Below are 24575 nucleotides of genomic sequence, written 5' to 3'. Positions count from 1 at the left end.
TTTAAGTAGCAAGCTCCAACGCTAATGAAGCCTGATTTCTACTTCAGCGTGGGATTCTAAGGATTTCTGTCTCTTGGTTCACTGTGAGATGTGACTGAGACTTTTCTTCTGGGGCATTTATCAGTTCACTTTCTCTGTTTGTTTCTTTGTCATCTAGCAGCTTCTGTGCTGACAATACATCCATTCTTTTCCTTGAGTTATTTTTAAGACCACTTGTTTTAAAATCTGATGATGTCTAGCTGTCTTTGAGATCTTCATTTTTGCAGGTAAATTTGGATGGAGTCAGCCAATAGCTTCTGGAGACAAGCAGATTCATGGCATGAACAGATTTGTCTTGTTTCCTATGAAAAAGATAAACTATTTTAATTCTGTAGTGGCATTTTGATGCTACTGCAGGGTTTTTTTCTGTCCCTCCCAGTGATGGGCCAACTAGTTCTAATTACAGAAGTTAAAAGATCCCGTGTAACCAGTATCACTGCAGATTTTGGCTTTGCCACTACAGGGCAGTGTAAGGCTAAGAATGTAAAATGACTTCAGAGGCAATAAAAAGCCTGCTGCCTACAAAAGGGATATATGTATTTTACCAGGTAAAGAGTGTTACTTCCGAGAATAGCAGATGCTGATATTTCCCCACAGAACTTGTATGCTTTTAGTAAGCATTAAAATAAATTCTTCTGGTAGGAATTGATACATATGCACAACGTGGTGTTCTTTACAGTGCTTAGGAATAGAGCAGCCCCTTTGGTTTTGCTGCTGGGTCAGTGCTGCCTATAAGCAGGTTCCCAAGAGCAGGCGCTGTCAGAGAATTCTTACTTACAAGTGCTTTGCAGTTCCAGGTCAAACTGTACATGTCAAACCTTTCTGCGCTCTTTGTCACCTCAGAACTTTGCAGTTCAGTTCACACCTGTGTTAAACTGGATGACAAAATCAAATCTTGAACAGTTAAAACATTTTCTAGCAGAGAAATCCACAAATAGTCTCTTAGAAGGAGAGGAAGGAAAAAAGCATTAATTGTGTATATCTTCAAAGAGAGTCGTAGTGGCAGTGAGCAGTGCTTTTGCTCCTTCCCACAGCTCCCTTGAAAGCAAATGGAGACCTGCCCTTCCTGACCCACAAAGTATTTAATTTCTTAAGCAAGAACTGCTGCATCTGCAGGATACAGTCTCGGACTTATTTGGAAAACCCAGGAGACTAACTGAAGAAATCTCTCACAAAGCTATGTTAGCCCATTAGGGGGCTACAGAGGAGATAGTGGAATCTTCTGATCCCAAGCAAGACATAAAGGGGCACTGAAAGCTTCATAAAAAGCATTGGTACTGGGACAGAATGAGCTGGACTCCAAGCATTTCTCTGTTCTCCAGGAAGTTCACAGTCCTCCAGAGTATAGCAAAAAGGAACAGCAGCAAAAGCTCCAGCAGAGTTCAGCTGCGTAGCAGATTGGCTGAAACACTGGCATGTCTCCATACCTGAGCCCAGTATTTCACTCGTCCTCTACTTTCTGTCTAGTTTTCCACTTTAGTTGGTGGCAAAGAGCTTCCACTGGGTTTGTTACTTACTTTTCTTCGACTCCAGTTGCTTAACAGTTTTATTTTTGCCTTGAAAAAGGAGGAAACATTCTTGGGAGGCAAGAGGAACTAGCCACACCACCTTTGAAGGCACCGAAAGCCAGAGACTTAGCTCTTGCTCTCCGAGAGCTGCTTGATTTGGCCTCATTTTGGCATACCGTCTCTAAGCCAGAGAGAAACAAAATTCCTTTAAGTATGGGGTTTGAACTTGTCCCTGAAGCCCTCATTATAGTGCATGAGCCTGCATGGCCATTCTGGTGAACAAAGCAAAAAAATTGTAACTCTGTTGTTGCCTTCCCTAATCATAGAGCCATAGAATGGCCTGCATTGGAAGGGACTTCAATAATCATCAAATTCAAACCCCCCTGCCCCAGACAGGCTAAGGGAGGGAAGGACAGATAGTGGCAGGCTGACATATCCCAAGCACAGGCTAGAGCTATAATTTACCCACAGCAAGATCGTTGCCTTGCTTGCTAGCGGTTGTGGTTTTGAGTCCCTGCCTCAGATGTAGGCTCCTCTGAGTTGATCTGAAGCTCAAGTGAATCCTTCCTAGGCAGCAGCAGTCTTACAGCATAGGCCCAGCAAAGGAGACCACTGCAATATGCTGAAGCAAACCTGAATGAGTTGGCTGTAGCTCAGAGAGGGTGCCACTGCCACACAAATAGAGAGCACTGCAGCTGGGGAGCTCCAGCACAGCTCTGAAACACTTGGCCACTTGATAAGCTGAGGTTGCACACAAGTATTCCCTGAGATGCACCCCAAGTCTTCTTTATAGTAGGTTACATGCTTCCCTGGAGGTAAGATGATTGCAGCATGTGCCTTGTCTGTGGAAGTACATGGGTTTTATTCCCAGTTGGTGTCTTCACCAAGGTAGTTTGAATCTTGGACAGATTCAGCGCTGTTCATATAACTCTACCAGTAAAACAGGGAGAAATTTGCAGAAGATTTTCTGTTACAGTGAACATAGTTCTTTCATGAACCGTTGCTGGAAAACTGTTTCCAGAGCTCCAAGGCCTGAAAGGCAAATGCTTGTTAGCAGTGTGTAAAAAATCACTTCTGCTGTCTGAGGTGAGGTGGATGGGATTCAGAAGTGGAAGAAAAAGCCCCATACAAAACAAGAGCAACCCCCTGCAAAGGAACACAAGGAAGAGATTTCTGATCTAACTGCTATCTTGTTTAATGATGTAATTTTATATTAGGACATTATCATTTTATGCTATGGGAGAGGAAGGGCAAGATAGAATTTTCCGTATGTTTACTGTTGAACTGTACTTTGCTAAACCAAACTTCACTGAACTAAGCACATGGAACTCTGCACATAAACCCCAATCAAAGGACTTCAGCGAAGGCAAAGCCCTGAGTAAATAATCATGTAGTTACAGTGCTTGTTATACACTATTTGAGCTTGTGTAGCAAAGCAAACTCAGATACTGTGAAAAGAGGAGGCAGAGATAGATTGACAAACTCTAAAGTCGTACGAAAGAAAATTGTAGTGAACTTTAGGTCCCGCAAAAAGCTGAAATACTGTTGAATAACTGGAGAGCTGATACACAGTTCCTTATATTTCATCTTCTGGCAGCAGTTTTGGAGAGTGGGAGGTATTTTAATGGAAAACAAATTCTTATTAAGCAGCCCCCTTCCTGAGCCAGATTTCCTAAATTAACTCAGCCTTTTCAGGCTACTGTGAACATCTGTGCTCTTAACTGGCAGCCTCACAGATTACCTTCCAACCAGGCTATATAAGCTATATTCCCATCACCAACATAGAAAGTCATGATACTTTTTTTTCAGCATCACCCTTTTAAAATGTGATGTGTTTAAACTGGACTTCCTTTAAAATTCCAGTTTTTCAGCATTCGTATGTAAAAATACTTGAATTCCTTTCACAAACTTGTCTCTAGAACAGTAAAAAAAAACTACTTGTACTTTTTTCTTATTCCGAGACTTGAACAACTTTGAGAAAACTCACAAAAAATAGTAGAACTCAATGTATTTTTGATATTTTTTCAGTGCAACAACTTCCATATTGAAACATGCTTCCGTTGCAGATTGATATAAAGACAGAAAGCATTGTATGTCACATTTTGCTACGCTTTTGGTTAGCCTCCCTCTCCACATTTGATAAAGAAATGTGTTCTCCCAACTGCTGTCAATCTTCCTTAGTTCCATGAGATCACAGATCTTCCAGTGAGAAGAAATTCCACTTCAACACAAATGATTTCTGGGAGGATTCTGTTTTCATTTATGTAGTAGACAAAGAGTACCTTCTAAGAATCATCCTGGAAATTTATTCCTGGATGTATTGTAGAATCATAGAAAATTAAGGTTGGAAAAGACCTCTAAGATCATCTAGTCCAACTGTCCACCTACCACCAATATTGCCCACTAAACCATGTCCCTAAGTACCACATTGACGTGTTTCTTGAACTATGTGGTATGTTTGGCACGTAAAACATTCTCATTTGCCTTTCAGACTAAAGGAAGGACTAGTCATGAGGGTCAGCCACACAGATGCTGGTCTTCACTCGTAGAAGCAGCAGAAAAACAGACCATCTCCAGGCAGCTAATCTCAGTCTGACTTAATGACAAGAGAAGTATCACAGATTTTCACATTCTGGCAAGATTTGCAAGCATGTGGGGAGGGAGGTGGAGAAGAAATCTCATTCTTCTTACATAAGTGAAGCAATATACACCCAACTACCCTACTTGGCAGAAATCAGGTAGAACTGACGTTGACATTGCTTCACACAGCTCTTTTTTAAACGGTAACAAAAGCAACAGAAACTCTGATCAAGGAACACAGCTTTGCACAGTGCCTGTGACCTGGCACAGCAGTGACATTTCAATAGCCTGTCTCTTTGGACTAGTGTAGCTGAGGACTCCTTGCTCTTTGTTTGCAGTATATGTGGGAGCTGTACACTGCTACTCCCTCTTAAAAACACAGGCAGCCTGAAGGCTTTGAATAGGAATGTAGTAAGTCAAATCCTGTGTTTCTTTGGGCTTCTAGTAACTTTCAGTGTGGTGGAGATGGTGACTGCATGTGTAATTTCATGTAATTTCAGTTATACTGACTTTGGTATTACGTATGCAGTGGCCTTATCCGAATTGTCTTGGCATCTATGAAGGAAGAAATTACTTTTAGTAAAGGAAAGGGGTAGTATCAACTCTGGCCTGAAACCCATGAAGCTGTCATTCTTAAAGCAGAATTTTCATATCCTCCCCCAAATGGGGTTGGGGGTTCCTTTATTCTGCTACTCCATATTTTTCATCAGGAAGGTTGTTTAAAGAAAAAATATTTTGGGTAGAGCAAGCCCAAGCTCTCTCTCCTGATGAGATGGCCTTCTGTGCAGGGAGTCTTTCTTAAGTGAGGAAGTGCCAACAGGTCAAAGAGACCTGTATGCACAAACACCAATCAGCCATGTCGTTACAATCCGTGGTTATGGATTGTGAAAGATCTACATCTTCTTGAAAAAACAGAAAAGGAGCAGCTGAACTGATTCCTTGCAAATGGGAGCAACTGATGCCCTTGGTTAGTTCAGGAAAGGTCAAGGAACCCTATGACGAGATGAGAGGCTAAGGAGTTTTTTTTGTTTTAAGGCAAAAATGTAAGAAAACACCTACCCATCTCCTACCAAAATTGAAATACCAAGGGCATTCTTCATGTGTTTTGATAGACGGTGAACTTCGCCTGTTAGAGCTCACCGTATGCCACCAGCCATTTCAAACCGCGTAGTAGATACAAACTAGACGAACCAAATAAATCCTTGAAGTAAATTCCCTAAATTTTATGGGATTATATCAAGGATAAGAACATAATCCATGCTGAATTATTCTGGCAATTAGGAGGGTGCAAAACAATGTTGTAACCATCCGTTATGCAAAATAGTTTGCCAAATTTATTTCAGATGTTATCATGTCAGCACAGCAGGGCTTGATACCAATTCCTAATTAATTGTTTTCCTAGCTAACTTTACCTTCTCAGTGAAGTAAAAAGCATTTCTCTAGTTATCATCTAGGCAATGCTGGTAAAACACAATTTCACAGTGGGTACACTTTGTAAGAAATAGTACAGTTACTTTTGCCTGGAAAGGCCTGGAATACTAAAGGATTTCCAGGCCAAACCCTCCAGCACTTGGGTTCACCCAGAACAGAGAATTACAAATTTCTTGGTAGCTTTGACAGTTACAGTACTTACTGGATCACCCTTTGACAGAAAGTTGCAATTCAAATGCAACCTTCTATCAGGTTGCATTTAGTATAGTTGCTGGGTATGAGTGGTGTTGACCCCTAAGATGCCTCCAGTTTGATTGCCCCTTTACCAAGCTTGTATGGGATGTGAGTCACTGATGTGTTACATTACCTTCATGACGCTTTATCTCCAGTGAGTCAGTGGCGATAAAAAAGCTGAGTTAATATTTACCAATTGTATTTACTAAAATCACATACCCCTTAGTAGCAAATGATCCATGAAATGGGCTGTAAAGGGGCCAAAAGGAATTGTTCTTTTTGATAGTACAGCTGCAGCTGAGTGAAGGCCTCATGAGCTGGAGGGCCCAATAAAGGAAAGAGATATTTTCCCAGTGTTTCACTACAGGGGGATTAATTATAACTTGCATGCCTGCCATAGCAACAATTCCATGGTAACAAACCGACATATTCACAAATTACCTGTTGGTCTGAATTTCCCTCCAGAAAGCTACCATGTATTCCTTCCAAAACCCTCAGAGCTGCCACATTTGCCTACAAAAATTTCATTTGAAAAATGCATAACCTCCACCTATCAGTAGCTCTGAAATGATTACAGGGGACTGGAGGATCCAGTGATTTCCAAGGAATGTAGCCCATGTTCTCTGCAGAGAAGCTGGCAGCAGCAGCCCTGGTTAGTCACTGGCAGGATCTGTGCTCACCAAGAAATGGCAGAGGAATGGCAAATTTGGCAGAGCAGACAAGCAGAGGTAAGAAATGATACATGGCAAGAGGACTAGGTCTCCTGGGTCTCCTTGTTTTTTGCAGAAGAGATCAGCTAGGTGTCTGATGTTTTTCTATTCTGAATGGAGCAGATGTGGATGGTGGTTCAAGTAATTGTTTGTTTTATTTTGTCTATCCCTTGGTCACCCTTTTAACGTGCGCTGCTAATGTTCCTCCCAGGTCCATATGTGCTAACTGGGGCTTGCAAGGGAAAATCGTACATTAGCTCATCCCTCCCACCCACTCTGTTATGCCCCGAACCACAAGTAGGAGACAATGGGCTGGGAGTTGCGGTGATCAGTCTCACTATGTCTTTGTCGTGTAAGGGCCACTCTAATCTGAAGAGTACCTTTAGCAATTGTGGCTTCTGCTGCTTTTGTGCTACCCATCAGGGATAAGGGCATTTTGTTTTGAAGTCAGGAATCAGATCGCTGCGTTCTTGATTTTTTTCTGCTCTCGTATCAATGTGAATGAAATAGATGTATTGAATGCCTACATGGGTATTGGAAAGGAAGAGGACCATGATTAAAAAAAAAAAAAAAAAAGCTATATCTTAACAGAGTTCCACATTCAGATTTTGAATGTAGCCTTGATTTGGGGAAATCGAGGAGGAGGCTCCATCAATCAAAACTCAGTCTGAAAGTTAACATAAGAGTCTGCTGACTTTGAGTGTTACTGTTGCACTGTGCGGGAGTGCAGATCATCCTCATAATTAAAATGTCATATTCTCACGATCTGTGTTATTTGCTAGGTATCCTGCAGTTCTACCTCATGACTGTTAGGGTGGAGAAGAGAGGGAAGGACGATTAAAAGGAAAAGAAGCAGAAATCTATTACTTCCATCTTTGGTGCCGTGAAGTCTATCAGTTTGTGCAGCAGCCAAAATGGCATGGCTTCAAGAACAGACTTTACCTTCCAGTAGTGCCCTGCCTCGAGTGTGTCTGACAATGGAATTAATGAGGCACAGACAGTGGGAAAGGGGTAACGTGAACTCATGTTTCATGCACTGCACAATGCTCTCACCTGCTAGTGCGGGACTTTCTTAAGAGCAGCAGCAGCCGCAAATCTTTGCCTGGCAGATGTTTGCACCTGAGTAAGTGGCTCAGAAATGTGTGAGGGGAACAACTGCAAGAATTGGGGGGCACTTTTAGGACATTTAACTTCGTACACACCAGAAAGCTTGGTGAAGCAGTGAGCTAGGCACAGTTCTCAAGGCTGGCTCACTGCCTACCAGCAAGATAAAAGTCCATGGGCTGCTCTTGCTTGAAGACTTGCAAAAAAGGTGAAACGTAAGTCCACTTCAAGCCACATTCCTGCTCACTCACTGTTGGGCATCATTTTGGCATTATTATATTCCCAAAGGACCATGGAGCAGTTGAACATGTGGGAATGTCTTTTTTGCTTGTTTGCCAGATATTTTTTTTTGGCTTCCTGTCCCCCAGAGGTGGTTGCCCCCACAGCATGGGTAAGATGAAGGACAGCTTGTGCCAACACAGCAAGTAAATGTCCACAGGAGCCGCTAAAGTTCCTGGCATCAAACATCTATGACAGGATATTTAAGAACTATCCTACAGTAGAACATAGATCAGATCATAGAATCATAGAATCGTTTGAGTTGGAACAGACCCCTAGAGGCCATGTGGTCCAACTCCCCTGCACTGAACAGGGACACCTACACCAGATCAGATGCTCAGAGCTCCATCCAGCCTGACCTTGTGTGTATCCAGGGACAGGACATCCACCACCTCTCTGGGCAACCTGTGCCAGTGCCTCTCTACCCTGATTGTAAAAGAACTTCTTCCTTACATCCAATCTAAATCTTCCCTCTTTTCATTTGAAATAATTTCTCCTTGTCATGTTCCCTTCTCCAGGGAGACTTGATAGCAGCCTTTCAGTACCTAAGGGGGGGCTGTAAGAAAGAAGGGGACAGACTCCTTAGCAGGATCTTTGCGATAGGACAAGGGGAAATCATTTCAAACCAAAAGAGGGAAGATTTTGATTTAGATATTACGACTGAACCCTCTGGATGTTTTATGGTTATGACTCTTCATGACTGCACATAATGCCTGACCTTACAATATTTTTAGTTGTAACCTTTAGAAATATAGCCACTAAGACAGCAGAAGCAACAAACACTTCCTTGAGCTAGAGGACTGTGCTGATGTGCAAACCAGAGAAAAACTGTAAAAAATGGCTATGATTGCTTGTTACTAACCCAGTACTATATATATATATATATATATATATATATATATAAAGCTATTAAAGAAAAAGCAACACTGTAATGGAAGTGAAAACAAACATTTTTAAGAAAGGAGATAAGAAAAGGACAGTTCTCCATCCCTGCGTAGAGGAGAGAAAGGGATACTTGTCTTTTCCAAAAGACAGAATGTTGCTGGGTGCTGAACATGGACAACTGAAAGAAAAATGAATGAAGCTCCACCTTTCAGGTACTCTGCCATCAATGTTTTGTTCTCATGCCAAATTCCTGGACTATAAAAATCTGCCTATAAGCCAAGAAAAAAACATTTCCCTGGAAGGATTTTCAAGTTACCACTTCATGGCAAGATGGAAGTAAAAAAGGGGAGGTCATTTTGGATCTTCTGCCTCATTTGGAGTTTTTGCAAGGGGAAAGAACCAGTTCAGATAGGTAAGTCAAAAACTAAGATTCTTGTTCACATATTGATCCCCATAGGTGACAACTGGAGTTGTTAAATGAAAAGATGTAACATATTCATGTATGAGCTGTAGGCATGCCAGATACTGTTCAGCATTTTGCTGTCTCCTCTTTAATTTAAATCATTTAAGTCACTTACTGTTGTTTCATTATTCTTTTTTTCCCCAACACTCAGTAGTTTATCAATTGCTTTATGTCCTAAGTGACTAATCTTAAAAAAGCAGACTCTCCACATGTAATTTACATAATAAAAAAGTGATGCCCTTTTTAACGCCTTTTGCATATATGTTTTATAAAATGCCTGCTAGGCTTGGTTGACCAGTGTGAATTACTCCATTAGGAGTAACCACATTGTTGTGCTCTCTTGCACTGTTACCTCCTGGTTTGGCTTTGAATGTCTTATACTTGTCCTAATCACTTGAGACACAAACAAATGATGTGACTGCTACTGCTGTCTTAGTAATTCTAGCAATTACACTTCCGAGAAGGAGTGAAAATTTCTTATTTCCCTTTATTATTGTGTAAAAAAAGTGCTAAATTACACTATTCCATTTCATTGCTGTGAACACCTATGGCAAACTACAATCTCTTTAAAAAGCTGCTCCTGTAAGAGCCTTTTGGCACTTGAGCTTTTGTTGCATGGTTCTGACTTCAAGATGCTCTTTCTTAGGTATGAACATCTCATAACATTTTAGAGTTCTCTGAATATATCAATGGCTGATTCTGATTTGATCTTGAAAGAAATTGCTATGTTGATATTCCTAAATGTGCTGTGTCAATGATGCAAAGAAATTTGCTCATTTTCCTTGCTATTCAGATAGGCCCAGAAGAGATGCCAAAAGCACAGTGTAGCAAGAACATCTTATTTAATTCTATGTGTTGCTTTCTTTGATTCATATTTGCTTTATGCATCAATGGTATGAAAATTACTTTCTTAAGCGATGTCTTACATGCACTTGAAGTATCTAGGTTGCTCCAAAAGTAATGCCTCCTATTTATTTCTGTGGAAATGACAACAGCTACAAAAGATCACAATAGCACTATTTGATAGAGCAAATTCTCAGCTACAAAAGACTCTTTTTGAATATAGTCACCACCATGAGCTATGCTTTTCCACCAGCAATGAACAAGAACCAGATGCCATGCTTGTAAATTTGGCACCAGCGAAGGTGACCCACTGTCACTGTCACCACTGCTGAAATGCACCACCCACTTCCTCACTGCACTCACATCCACTGTTGATCTCCATAAACATTCAGCAAGAGTCGATGAATGTCAATAATTGCCATTTTTTCCACGTAGAGGAATTTAGTGACACACCTTTGCTTAATATGCTCTTCCACGTCAGATGCCATTTTGTCAGACTGCCCCTCTGCTGCCATCTGTCACATGGCAATAAAATGTAACATGGGAATATTGGTGGGAAGGTTCAGCCTCTACTGGCATGCTATCAACATCTGCTTCTGACATCATGGGCCAACATAATAAAATAGGAGGCATTACTTTCAGAGCATCCTTCCTATCAACACCATTGACAGAGCTACAACTCAGCTCCAAGAAATAAGTTTGTCTGAGATGACAAATAAGCAGCTGTGAGCTGATTTTTGAAGCTGGTGGCAACCTCAGCTGCTGAGACCAGAGGCTGCCATTTTGCTGAAAACTTGGGTGACCTGTGGTGTGCCCTGGGAAGGGCTCTGTTCAAGACTTTAGACCAAACTGTTGACTGTGTTAAGGGGTAGAATTTCCAAGGCGGAAATGAGATTTAGGCAGCCAGGAGGGGTCATTTTAGATATCTATAGCTGTCTAGAGTTATGTGTCTATCTAAGCTGGCACCCCTCAAAAACATTTACAGGTAACAGAGAAATGGACAGTCCTGGAGGGATTCCTAGACTAGTTAGATATCTAAAATAGGGATGCCAAGACCCCTTTTCTTCTCACTGTTAGCTTCAGAGGAGCCTGGGATTGTCTGATCATATTGGAGGTTTCTCTGACGTGGATTTCTGAGATGGATCTCCTTCCCACAAGCTGGTATCTTCCAGGGCTTTACATTTTTGAATTCAGAAATCTCTCCCTTAACATTTTTAAACAACAACAACACCAAAATAAACACAAAGCAGCTCATGCAAGGTGAATCATTAACCTTAATGCTCTGAATCTTTCTTTAGTCCAGGTCTCCACTGTTGGTAGGAGCGAGTGTACCACCTGGGGCAATTTCCACTTTCATACATTTGACCACGTTAAGTTCACTTTTCCTGGAACTTGTACATACGTCTTTGCTTCTCACTGCAATGACAGCTACCAGGACTTCAGCATCAAAATCAGACGCAGTGACAAAAACAGTCACCTGATCTACTTCACGGTCACTACTGATGGAGTGATCTTGGAGGTGAAGGAGACAGGCATCACAGTGAATGGGAACCAGTAAGTAAAGATGCTACTGCTGCTTTCTTGTGTTGCAGTTTTATTGCTAGATACTAGCAAGGAGTGATCTGTCTAAAAAGGTATCCCACCATGCAGAGAAGCAAAGAGCTGTGTATGTTAATAGCACATTGAACAGTGTATTGTGAAGAGTCCAGGCCATAGTGGTGGAGATGGCAAGAAGAACATAAATGACAGCTCCCAGAGGTCAACAACAACATGTTTAGAAAAGGCAGTGTGTATGTAACAAAGCATAAGGTGCAGATTTCCTTGATGCTGCTTTATTCAAGGAAGGGGAGGGAAGATAAAATAAACACTTCAATTATAAAATAGATTTTGTAGAAAATCTGTATTTTTTCTCAAAACATTATTTCTGTGACACTGACCTTAGCATTGTTTGTTGCTATTCAGGAACAGACCATCCTTTTAGCAAAAGTTTACCATTTCCAGATGGATCAGTGTAGAATTGGCTCTCCTTTGCAGATCACAGCTTGCCTTGATGTCTTCTACACAAAGGGCAGAATTTCCAGAAATCAAAATTCACATCTTTAATTTCAATCTGAAATAAATCAGAAAGCAATCTGAAAAAAAAAAAGGTTAAAAATACTCCATGAATATTACAGTGTCCTACTCCCAGCATTTGGGTATGACAGGCTGAGGCAGGCATTGGCTCTGGGAAGAACCCTCACAATCCTGTTGAAGAGAAAATCACAAGCATTATGTACTGTCTTCTATTGATATCCATCCAAAACAGCCAAATACAGAATAACATCACCCAGATGTATCTCCTAAATCGAAGGGGCAAAAATCTCACGTCTTCTAGCCAATTTCTGATCTACTTTTCAGGCTTCAGGAAAGTGAGCAGTAATTGGCTTGGTAAGATCAAGAAGTAACACAGGTCTGAGTCACATCAATGCATTTGTAGCAAAACAGACAAAAATATCACTGTAACTTCCAAGTGTCAAGGAAAAGCCTGGAGAGATTGTGAGAACCTGTGGTATCCTTACATGGAGAGCAATATCCCAGTATTTTGATCTTGCTTCTTGTAACACTCTGAGATCCTCAATTTATGTAAAGCAGAGAAGCTACTTTAGTATCAATAGAGTGGCTAACATAATATTGACATGCTCATGACCAAAATTGTGTTGTGGGTTATTAGAATGTCACAGTAGACAAGGTGATCATACTAAAACTTAATGCATTAGTGTGGATGAAGGCTGACCTCCATGGCTTATATGCCTCCTTTTGACTCTTATTCTTTTTTCCTATATCTCTGGGAAGATTTGATTTTTTAAAAATTATGATTTTGTTCTTTTTCCCAATGCAATCTGTTTTGTTCCCTCCAATTTCCAGGATCCCTCTGCCCTTCAGCTTGAAGAGCGTCCTGATTGAGGACACCTGTGCTTACTTCCAAGTCACCTCCAAGCTGGGTCTGACGCTCAAGTGGAACTGGGCTGACACTCTCCTAGTATGAACAGCCAGTCAGTTGTTTTTCTCTTGGTGAACCTCATCAATGATGAAAAGCAGAGCGGGATGCAGGCACTGTGTTAATATAAGAAACCGAGGGGCAGTGGTGGTGGGGAAGTATCACCACAGTATCCATATGTTGATGGGGCCTATCACAGTAGGTAATGGTTTCAGAAGACAAGGGAGTAGAGTTGCAATGCCCAGGCCTCCTTAAGCAATTTTACATGACCAAAGGTGCCACATCAATGCTGGAGACAGCATCTCTGTAGTTATCTGCTTTCTACATGGGGCACAGCTGGCGGACCCCAGCTCTTCCCCAATGCACATCTTGTGTGGAAAACTGATCTGTGTGGTCATTTGAGAAGACCTTGGCATCTCATTCCAAGGCATTTCTTTGGGGCAATTCCCCTATACACATTCACTCCAAAATACCATAGGCAATATCATAGGAGATATCATAGGCACCACTTGTAGAGTGGACACAGCTGTTTTTAGCTTGACACACCTGTAGGAAAAGCTCTGCCATTTACAGCTAGACCTGAGCAATGCCAGTATTATCTTCCAAGTATATAAGAGGGATAAGTTGCAATAGTTCTATCTAGCAAAGCCGTAATGTGTTCACCTGTCTCTATTGCCTCTGTGTATGGGCAGCACAAGTTATGCGGGGCAGATCCCTCCATAGAGATGCTACGAAGTTTTCTGTTTAGCCTATGAACTGCAAAGACTTAGCTACTGCTAAAAGCTGACCAGAAACTGATTCTTTGCAGCTTTCAGCATCAGGATGCAGTTATCTATCCAGTAGTTTGTGCTGGGAGGCACTGGACCAAGGATCAGTGCAGTATTCAGCATGCTTCAGTTGGCTGTTTGATAGGTAGGAATGCCAGCTGTTGGAGAACCATCTTCCTGTTTAAATTCAGCTTGTCTGTCAGTAGGATTTATGGCAGGATTGTAATGGAAAATGTAACTGCTATGAACAGGTAATGAGCATTTTGCCACTGTGCTTTTCTATGGTGAGCCATGTGGTAATGCGCTGCTGATGGGAGAAGAAACCTTTAAACACTGAGTTTCCTCTTTGCTTTTCTTTCTTAGCTGGACCTGGAAGAAACATATAAAGAGAAAATATGTGGTCTGTGTGGGAACTATGATGGCAATAAGAAGAATGATTTAATTTTGGACGGTAGGCCATGAACACAGCATGTTGAATGTAGGAGTGTGTTATACTTGACATGAAACTTGGCATCTGTTTCATTTATGCGGGGTTTCAGATTTCTGGACAGACATCTTGAAATACCCAAACATTTCCACAGATGGAGCAGTTTAAAAGTTTGTGGGATGATTTGAGATTCTCTGCTGCTTGCAAGCTTGCAAGTGTCTCTCAAATCTCTCTGACCTAATTTAATCGCCCACTTGTCATGCATCAGTAGTGCCAAGTTTCCCACCGACTGTACCAAACTTTAAGGAATTTGCAATCTCAAATGAGGCATGATTGCACTTCTGCCCTTTTGCTTTCATAATTTTATAGTTGGGTTTTAGGTGTGATTAGTTTTGGCTATGTAATGAAATGAAAGTGCCATGGGTGACCCAGGCAGATTTCACTGAGCATCTTTGCAGAAACCACAGTGTCATCCACTGACACCTTTGGTTGCTGTGCTGAGCTGCAAGAAGGGCAGCGCAGCAAACAGCTGAGCCTGCAGCCCTGCAGCAGGGTATGAGTGGCAAGAAACCTGCACCCTAGTGTATTTGCTGCAGGACTGAGGCCAAAATTTTAACATCATCCCTTTGCGTAATATCTGGGTTTTTTAAGTCACAAAAAAAAATATTGTCACCTACCATTCAGAAAGAATAATTAAATTCAAAGTTTGTCAGAAAGATTTCTCAGATCTAGGATCAAGTGTCTGATAATATGTCACTATACTCAGTGTAATACATACATTGTGTGCCCGTCTTGCCAGCTTCTCTAGCCTGTACAAAGCAGCAAGTTACAGGATGACTACGCATGCATCCAAAGCTGTGCTTTAGGTTGCAATAATATAATGCAAACTGATCTGTATGACCATTACACATACAAATACAAAATTCTGTAAGATCAAATGTACTCATAAAGAACCAAAATCTCTGAAAGTGATGAGATGTAACCGAAGGGTCAAGAGTCTCACGTGATTATCATTGCCAAGACTGTCAGCAGTTCTTGATAGAAATATGCCAGATTCGTGATCCTAACCCAAATGGAAGTTACACCAGGAAGTTATATACTGTATTATGGTTAAATTGGGGCATTTGGTAAAGATTTGGTAAAGATGAGGTACATATTTAGAGCAAAATAACTGATCTAAAGGATTGTAGGCAGTTATTCAGATGAATCTGGGGATTTTGCAGGGTATAAAATGCACCCAAGGCAGTTTGGGAACTTTCACAAAGTTGAGGATCCATCAGAAAAGTGTCCTGATGTGAGGCCAGATGACCACACTGGAAGACATCCTACAGAGGATGACAATAGATGCAGCAAATACGTAAGTATGTGTGGCTAAGGAGTGTAAACCTTCCTGAACTACTACAGTCCTGGAGTGACTGTGTTGAAACAAGGGCTATTTAGAGAACAGAATGTTATCTTATACTTGAAGGACTATCCTACTATAGAGTTAAAGAAATAGATAAGTGGGAAAATATGCAATTTTATGACCACGCCCAGTCCAACTAACAGAAAGTTAGACTGAATGACCTCTGGAGGTCCATGTGATCATGGACTTGTGTCATCAGAAGTTAGGGTTCACATCCATCAGCCTGAAAGTTGGTAAAATGTCAATTATTGCTTTTCTTTTCCTCCTCCTCTTTTTTTCCCCTCAGAAAAAAATGTGCAAGAAACTTCTGTCCCGATTTGGAAACTGCCCCAAAGTGGTTGCTTTTGATGATTATGTAGCTACCTGCACTGAGGATATGTGCAACTGTGTGGTTAATTCTTCTCATTCTGATTTGGTTTCCAGCTGCATATGCAGCACTTTAAACCAATACTCTCGAGACTGTGTCCTCAGCAAGGGAGACCCTGGGGAATGGAGAACCAAAGAGCTTTGCTGTAAGTAGTACTGCTCCAGAGGTTAGGATGTTAGGCATATATGAACGAACCCTAATCCCAGCAGAGCAAAGATAGGAGCTCTTTTAACTACATTGACTCAATCTGTAGAAGGTACTTTGACAAAAATGTTATTAATGGAAAAGCTTCAAAAAATTTAACTTGATTTTGCTCCTTAATTAGAAACTGTATCTTAGCATCTTCTCTCTTCTCCTTTTTTTCAGTTCTTTTTTGAGTTTTACCATGCACACTTAATTCATAACTAACCTTGTTTAAAATTTTGATGTCTGGTCTAAAGAAGTAACACAGAAGCCAAACGTACTTGTTCTTAGCTGTTCCTTTGCTTTCCTGCTCAGTAGTTGCACCTACTGAGCAGGAAATCCCTGTAAATCTGGGGAGAAGACTACAGTTAGTTCTTCCAAACAGCTGTTGTGGACTAGGATGGAAGATTAATGCCAGAGTGAGAGTTGCTTGAGGCGAAAATCAGTTATTAGAGCTCCTGCTGTCTTTTGCTGGTATCAGGACTTCAGCCAACCTCAAGCTAGTAAAATAATGTTAAATAACTAGCATTTACCAGCGGTATTGTTTTCTCCAGAGATGAAGTAAAGCAATCATAAGTTGTTCCTTTAGAGGGTAATAAGACACGACACATCTGGATAGAAAGTTTTGCAACCAAGATTTGGGAGAAGGGAGGAAGAAGGAGTTGGGCAGTGATGCAATGATTTTTGAGAATTTATAAATTCATCATTAGCATACCACATTTTTCTTTGGTTTTGCAGATCAGGAATGCCCAAGCAACCTGGAGTACATGGAATGTGGAAACTCCTGTGCTGACACATGTGCTGACCCAGAAAGGAGCAAGATATGCAAAGCCCCATGTACAGATGGTTGTTTCTGTCCTCCTGGTAAGGCAGTTTGCTTCTTCTAATTGGTCACATAACAAGGGACAAAGAAGGAGGGTATTTCCTTTCAGTGAGTGGGTTTTTTTGTTGTTTTTTTTTCCTTTACAATTTTACACTAAAATCAGTGAATAAACTGATTCTTCTAGTATAACTTAACAACTTCCTTCTTCACAGAATCACAGAATGGTAGGGGTTGGAAGGGACTTCTAGCGATCATCAAGTCCAACCCCCTGCTAAAGCAAGTTCCCTACAGTAGGTCGCACAGGAAAGTGTCCAGCTGGGTCTCAGAAGAACCAAATCTCTAAAGATCCAAGATCCTGATGCTGGAGAAGGGGATAGAAAGGACATTTTTTCTAAAGATGTGGAAAAAGGAGAGTGGTTCTCTAGGTAGTAATAATGTAGGCGAGGATGTCTGATGAGGTGCCTCCCAGTTACAAGTCTAGGTGTATGTGTAGCCTAGTGAAGAATAAGACTTGCTGTAGGTTATGCCATATATAAAATAAATGTATTGGCAGGTTCATGCATGAGCAATCTTGTACGTGAAGAAGCTGAGGTCTGATCTAGTAGTTTCACTATTAGAAATAGATGGAGTCTGGCTCATATCCTTGCAGACTGGTACTTGGTAATCCTGCTCATTGTGTAGAACTCCAGTAACACACAGAGATATTCTTTGGGATATTTTCTCCTATGTTGCCTTCATTTGAGCTCAAGTGAGAATTCTTCCACATCAATTAATGTCTGAGAGGGCCTGGTGTTGCTTTTGATAAAACATGCCCCACTCATTTGTAGAAATGCTGAATTATACAAGGTTTTTTTCTTTGTTTTGATCTTCCTTCATGGTGTTTCCCAGACTTACTAAGGAATATTAACTAGCCAATGTGTCTGAACAGGAACTATCCTTGATGACCTCGGTGGCAAAAAATGCGTTCCCAGAGACAGCTGTCCCTGTATGTTTCAAGGCAAAGTCTACTCATCTGGAGGGACTTACTCCACTCCTTGCCAAAACTGGTACTGTTGTGAATTTGATTGCACTAACAAGATAGAGGCAGTTATTGGAGAGCATCGATTAGTTGCATTCTGTTCTTTTCTCCTTTTTGCTGTTCCTAACATCTAAGTAATCATGGCACTAATACTAAAACTGGGGTCTGAATAGCAACAGCCTTCGGAAAAACTTTGAGGCACCCCTCAACCTCACATAGCTATCACCCTCATTTGGAATTGCCAGCAAGTATTAAGCCTGGGATGCCAGAATCTAGAAAAATGAGACTCTTTGCTAATTAGTTTAGAAGCATTGGCCACTGAAGTGTAGCAAAGAGTCATTCCATGCTAATGCATAATTTTCCAACCATTGCTAGATCTGTAAGGGGCTGTTCCGAAGTTTGGATCTCTAAGAATTACGCTGTGGTGCATGGCTGGGTAGAGCAGATGTTCTGCAAATCCCTTTGCATTAACTATTTCCTACACCGTTCTCAAAGACAGGAAATACTCCCAAAGTTTTGAAGGGCTCTGAGTCGTTCTCATCTAGACACAGGCTCAGTCTTCACAAAGCCTGAACTAACATGGCCTGGCTGTTCTCCTGTTGCATTAAGAGCTCTAATTTTTACAAATGCTCATTAATTCCAGTCCTCCGCAATCAGCCCCTGAAAAGTTGCAGCAGCAACTTGCTGAATCATCAATAGCATCAAGTGATGCAAGATCCTGCTTGAAAAGGTTATTTCTTTTAAAAAGTTCAGTAAGCAATTTAGGCCCTGGAAAATATTTCTTATTTGACCAACTCAGTCTCTCTGAAGGCTATAGTGTGAAGCTCAGTGCAATTAACTTCCACTGACAAACACTTAACTTTTATACTTTAAGGGTCTAGTATAAAATCTTCCTCCCTCAGGGATTTAATAAGCAGCTGAAAAAACAAGCAGCTGATGAGACAAAGAAAGAACTGATCAGATACAGATCTCAATCTTTGCTCCTTTGCAGCTATATTTATTCTAACTACTCATTTTTGTGTTTTGTACAGTACTTGCAAAGGAGGCCACTGGAGCTGTATCTCTCTGCCTTGTTCTGGAAGTTGCAGTATAGATGGAGGATTCCATATAACAACCTTTGATAATAAGAAGTTCCATTTTCATGGTAACTGCCATTATGTCTTAGCTAAGGTATGAACCGTCTCCCATTTCTCCTGAATCTCTAGAGTAGCATGAAGCATTAAGCTGTGCTGGAGCTTGGTATGGCTTCATTTGATTAAATGACTTCAATCCAGCAATGCACTTCAATACACATTCAGTGTTAAACCACATAAATTTTTCTATTTGCAATGGACTACAATTCAACTGTGATGCTAAGCATCAAGCTTATGTATTTTCAACACAGTTTTACATCCTTTTTTTGGATGAATTCTTTTTCTTATTGGATATATTAATGTAGATTAAAGCATTTCTCCTGAAGCTTTCTTCATGTGTGACTGTAGAAATGAAGAGGATGAGCTGATTCCTTCACAAAAATTGATTATTATGTGACTCTGCACATACGCGATCCGCACAGGTTGATGCAAGGAGAGAGAAGGGGGGAAAGGCAGTGAATATTATTGGGTTTGGAAGTCAAATACAGCAATCTGCAGTTAGAAATTAAATGCCCCAGACCTTTCATTCTTACATTTCAGCCTTTCAGAGATATATTTTTTTTCCTTTTTTTATAGCATGCTAATGATGTCTGCAAGTCCCCTTTCTCACCTCTTTTCAGAACACTGATGACACATTTGTGGTGATTGGAGAGATCATGCAGTGTGGGACATCAAAGACAATGACTTGCTTAAAGAATGTCTTAGTCACACTAGGAAGAACAGTAAGTAACTGGCTTCAGCTATCACACAGAATATCATTCTTACTTAAGTTCAAAGGGTTCATTTATGTTCTCTCTAATACTGTGGACTCATTTTAGTCTGTTGCAGTCCTGAGACTGCAAGATTAATAACAGCAAATGATGCAGTGTGTGTGTTTATTAGTTTTGTTCTACAGGAGTTATTTGCTTTCTAGTTTTTTGGATTCTGGCTTTTCCATTTTCTTCAGAGGTGAATGGCTCAAAATTATCCTCGTCAGCTTTCCCTGTCTTTTCCATAACTTCAAACTTTCCATTTATTTCTTTTGGAAGGATGGAGATTTCTACAAGACCCAAGTATTTTTACAAAAAAATTGATTCCTGAGGTCTTCCCCAATGCAAGAAATGAAGTATTGGGTATGTTACATTTCCAGTGAGATGGATAGGAACCTACATGTAGCAACTTGAGTGCAGTTCTCAAAAAGATAGCTAACTTCTTAGGTTTGCAAGAGTATTTAGCCAAGGCTATTGCCTGTGGAGAAGGTTTTTCATTTTGTTACAATCTACAGATTTGTTCTACACCACTGTATGGAATCCAGACACTGAGTTATATTTGCCCCAGAGGTAATCATATTCTGAAGACATTGCTTCTTAATGCTTAAGGAAGCTTGTCAGGTTGTTACTGCCTGTCTCATGTGCATTCATTACCACGGGCCTTTTTCTTTTTCCCTACAGACTATAAAAATCTGTTCCTGTGGAAATATCTACATGAACAATTTCATTGTGAAGCTGCCAGTAAGCAAAGGTAAATGTCTTTCTCCAGAATTTTCTCAGAATAGCCTGCATCAGTTTACAGATTGATTCCTGCTCCTCTCTCTGAAGAACATGATCCTGCCCATAATCAGGTCACTTTGATTTAGGTTAGTACAGTCTGGGACTCCCTGGGGGATTCCTGTGTTACACTGAATGCACTGGTAAAAGGGAGTTGCTGTTTTCTCAGCTTCATAAAGTTTTCTAAGGACTTTTTTTTTTTTCATTTCACTTTTTTCCTCTTTAGATGGCATCACCATCTTCAGACCCTCTACATTTTTCATCAAAATCTTGAGCTCAACTGGAGTACAGATTCGAGTGCAAATGAAACCTGTAATGCAGCTCTCCATAACAGTTGATCATTCTTATCAGAATCGCACATCAGGTAGGACATATCGTATTCTTTCAGTTCACTCTTAAGCAAGTTGTAGCTGCTTATCTATCACTTCAAGTGAACAAATTATTTGATGTTATATTGACTTTGTTATGTTAGAACTCGTGATTAAATCTGTACCTTTCCTGGAACAAAAGACTGGCCAAAACCTTCAATTTGCTGAAGATAAACTCTGTGATGTTTAGAGTGTGCAGACCTTTTGGCCTCTATCTGTAAAAGCAGGCTATCATCAGACTCTTGTGAGATGCAGGTTACGTTCTTGGTTCTGACACCAATCTCCTGTTAACATCATTTAAGCTTTTTGTGTCTCTGTTTCCTATCCGTGTAATTGGATAAAATCTGATCCCTCCAACTCATTTTGTTTTGCTTTTCCCATTTCCTTTGATTATAAATTCTGGGGGAAGGGACTTCTCTGCCTGCCAGTGATTACTGAAGCATATTTAAACAACTTCCAATTTCTGTGTTCTCAGTAAGTGCTACTCTAATACGGGAAATAACAATTATGCACTAAAGACATGGTCCTGTCTGATTTGTGGGGACATCAGGAAAATGAGCTTCTTTCAGGCAAGCACCATTACGGACCTAATGGTATTTATCTTAAAGTCATTGCTTTTCCCACTTATATTACGATTTCTTCTTCTTTCTCTTCTTCTTCTTTCTCTTCTTTTTCCCTACTGCCACCCACTCAAGGTCTTTGCGGCAATTTCAATAATATCCAGACTGACGATTTCAGAACAGCCACGGGAGCTGTGGAAGATTCAGCTGCTGCATTCGGTAACTCTTGGAAAACCAGAGCCAGCTGTTTTGATGTCGAGGACAGCTTTGAAGATCCTTGTTCAAACAGCGTGGATAAAGGTAGCAGGCTTTTCATCCTTGAGTCATCAGTGCTAAGTAATTTTCATGTGATAAATAACTGAAAAAACTTTAGAAATCTCATAAACATCAACTGTCTCTGCCTTTGAGGCTATTTCTAGAGAGAACACGTTGTTTTTTGTGAGCCTCTAAGGTGACAGCTTTGCTTTTTTCTTAAAAAAAAGCAAAACAACAAAATATACAGTTCTGGAAAAAGAGCCAGCACCTTATTTGCTGATGACTTGAAAAGCACACACACACAACATCAATGCAGAGCGTAACTGGTTGTCAGTATTTGGGCCCAGTCTTCATCCAGTCTAGGTTGCTACAACTGTGCTGGGCTTAATAAGTTATCAACACTACTGAATTCAGTAGGCACTGTACTGTACCAGGTGCCCTGTCCAGCTTCTCATTTTGACTGGATTTGAATATACATTGCAATGTAGTCTCCTAGGTATTACCATATATAGTAAAAGCTCACTTATTATGATATGCTTTGTGTAATTGCTTGACTATACTTCATAAAGAATTAGACAAGTTTAATGGAAAACAATGAAAATGGAGAGGTTTTCTTTCAGACACTTTGCAAATCCAGCTACGGTAATAGTGTTAGTATTCAGAAAGATGAAATCTTTCTTTCAGAAAAATGACTGTTCACTCATCCAACCGTGCTTAACATGTTGGTATGTTTATGCCCACTATTTCCTTCCAGCATTATTGGAACATTTCAGGACATTCTAGGACTGTGTGATACCTTGTAAGAAAATGAATTCAAGTAGTAATGTGGTTTAAGTGACTGTGGACAATATTTTTTTTTCCCATTCAGAAAAATTTGCCCAACACTGGTGTGCTCTCCTGTCTAATACAAGCAGTACATTTGCTGCCTGCCATTCTGTTGTAGACCCTTCTGTGTACATCAAGGTAAGGCAGTGGTCTACATCAGTGGTTTGTTCTCATCCAGAAGCTGATCTGCCAGGGAGATGTTCTGGTCTTCAGGAGTAAAATGGGTTATAGTAATGCGAGTTTGCAAAGAAGTTCATTGATGCTGATGAGAAAAATAAAGTGAGAGTTCATGCAAGATACAGTGGGTCTTTTTGCCTGCTGTCCTGAAAATATTAAGTGACTGTCTTCCATGAGCAGCACTTCTATCACTGACAGTCATGCTTGCATGATCCTGAAGAAAAATAAGGAAAATAGAGTTTGCTGCTTTTGAAAACTGTTCAGTCTTTGAAAAGATAAATCAATGTTTCTGTTTGGAATCAAACCAAGGGGTTTTGACCTCATGATTCCATTTAAAATTCACATCCAGTGGGAGAATATATACTACTTTTACAATGTTTATATTCCATTCATTACTGTGGAAGGATGTTACTCTATTTGTATATAAAATGCAGGAAGCTGCCTATAACAGCTCTTGGTGCTCAGCTGTGTAATGTTACTGATGAGCTAGAAAGTTACCACATTTCTATGAATAGTAAAGCAGTTTCTGCAAAAACTGTAGAAAATTCATGTAGGGTTTGTGTGAGATACAGCTTACTGAGAAAATACCTGAGCCTGAAAATTTGCATAAAATTTAATGTGTCTTCAGATACCTATAACTCAGATAACTATGGCTTATCCTTTACCCCATTAAATTGCTGAATATTTCCTTGCTCCTTCTGTGAACCAGGCATAATACCTATGTCCTTTTCTGTCTCCTAGAGATGTATGTATGACACCTGTAATGCTGAGAAGAGTGAAGTTGCACTGTGTAGTGTGCTCTCCACTTACTCCAGAGACTGTGCTGCAGCAGGCATGACCCTGAAAGGCTGGAGGCAGGGGATCTGTGGTATGCATTCCATAATGTCTTGAGTGGGGATGTAGGGAAACATCTTCTGACTGCAGTCTGTGGCAGCCTGTAGCTTCTGAGCTCAGTCAAGCTCACAGATCTTTGAAAAACAGAATAAGCATATACAAGCTCTTTAAAAACCTCTACCTGCCAACATCAGTTAATGTATACTTCATGAAGAGGCTCTTAGGATGCACGGTCCTTGTGTATTACATTAGGTGAATTCTGCATTGAATCACAACAAGGAGTCACAGTTAGGTTAGTTTTGGATTCATGGGCCTCCCAATGCATAGTAATTCTGAAAGATTTTTTTACAGTTCTGCTCAGCCTTGCTGTCTCAGGCATTGGCCACGCACATGGTATTGTTCTCATTAATTGCATTTTTTCAAGCTATAACTTTTAATAAATGTTGCCTTTTTTTTCTGAGAACGTGAAAGTGTAGAAAAGTATTTTCATCTCAGAACTATCTAACAAATAAATAAAAGCTTCTTGGAATGTGAGTGTGTATCTGACCACACATATTCTCAGTAAATCTTGGGTTAAGAATCCACAAAAATATATCTGTTTGTATGATACTGCCAGAATTTGTTATGGGATGCTATCAGAGCTCGGAGTAAAATTCAGGAGTCATAGTCTCTGAATTTTAGTATGAAGTTTTCCATTTTTTCCATTAATTACCAGATAGTTCAAATGAGATTTGCCTGCTTCAACATGAAAATAAATGTATGGGTTTCTTAATAACGTATCTGAACAGGAAACATAACAAAAATGATTTTTACGCAGCTTCGATGCAGCTATATTTAATTACCTGAGTTAGAGG

The 24575-nt window shown here is 40.4% G+C and overlaps 1 protein-coding gene across 1 annotated transcript in view; it reads left to right on the top strand.

The window, feature by feature from the left end:
* LOC110402156 (mucin-5B) overlaps positions 7-24575 on the top strand; it is a 50117-nt gene continuing 25548 nt past the window's right edge. Inside the window, exons 1-15 of the mRNA XM_021403916.1 lie at positions 7-9182; positions 11375-11630; positions 12981-13095; positions 14184-14271; positions 15471-15604; positions 15939-16164; positions 16941-17066; positions 17954-18071; positions 19075-19213; positions 19797-19898; positions 20607-20676; positions 20929-21066; positions 21766-21930; positions 22754-22848; positions 23629-23755. Coding sequence (XP_021259591.1) covers positions 9101-9182; positions 11375-11630; positions 12981-13095; positions 14184-14271; positions 15471-15604; positions 15939-16164; positions 16941-17066; positions 17954-18071; positions 19075-19213; positions 19797-19898; positions 20607-20676; positions 20929-21066; positions 21766-21930; positions 22754-22848; positions 23629-23755 — 1981 coding nt within the window. The 5' untranslated portion in view covers positions 7-9100. The remainder of the gene's footprint in view (positions 9183-11374; positions 11631-12980; positions 13096-14183; positions 14272-15470; positions 15605-15938; positions 16165-16940; positions 17067-17953; positions 18072-19074; positions 19214-19796; positions 19899-20606; positions 20677-20928; positions 21067-21765; positions 21931-22753; positions 22849-23628; positions 23756-24575) is intronic.

This window comes from Numida meleagris, chromosome 6 (genome assembly GCF_002078875.1).
Source record: "Numida meleagris isolate 19003 breed g44 Domestic line chromosome 6, NumMel1.0, whole genome shotgun sequence".
NCBI lineage: Eukaryota > Metazoa > Chordata > Aves > Galliformes > Numididae > Numida > Numida meleagris.
This window is presented reverse-complemented; position numbering and strand designations above follow the sequence as displayed.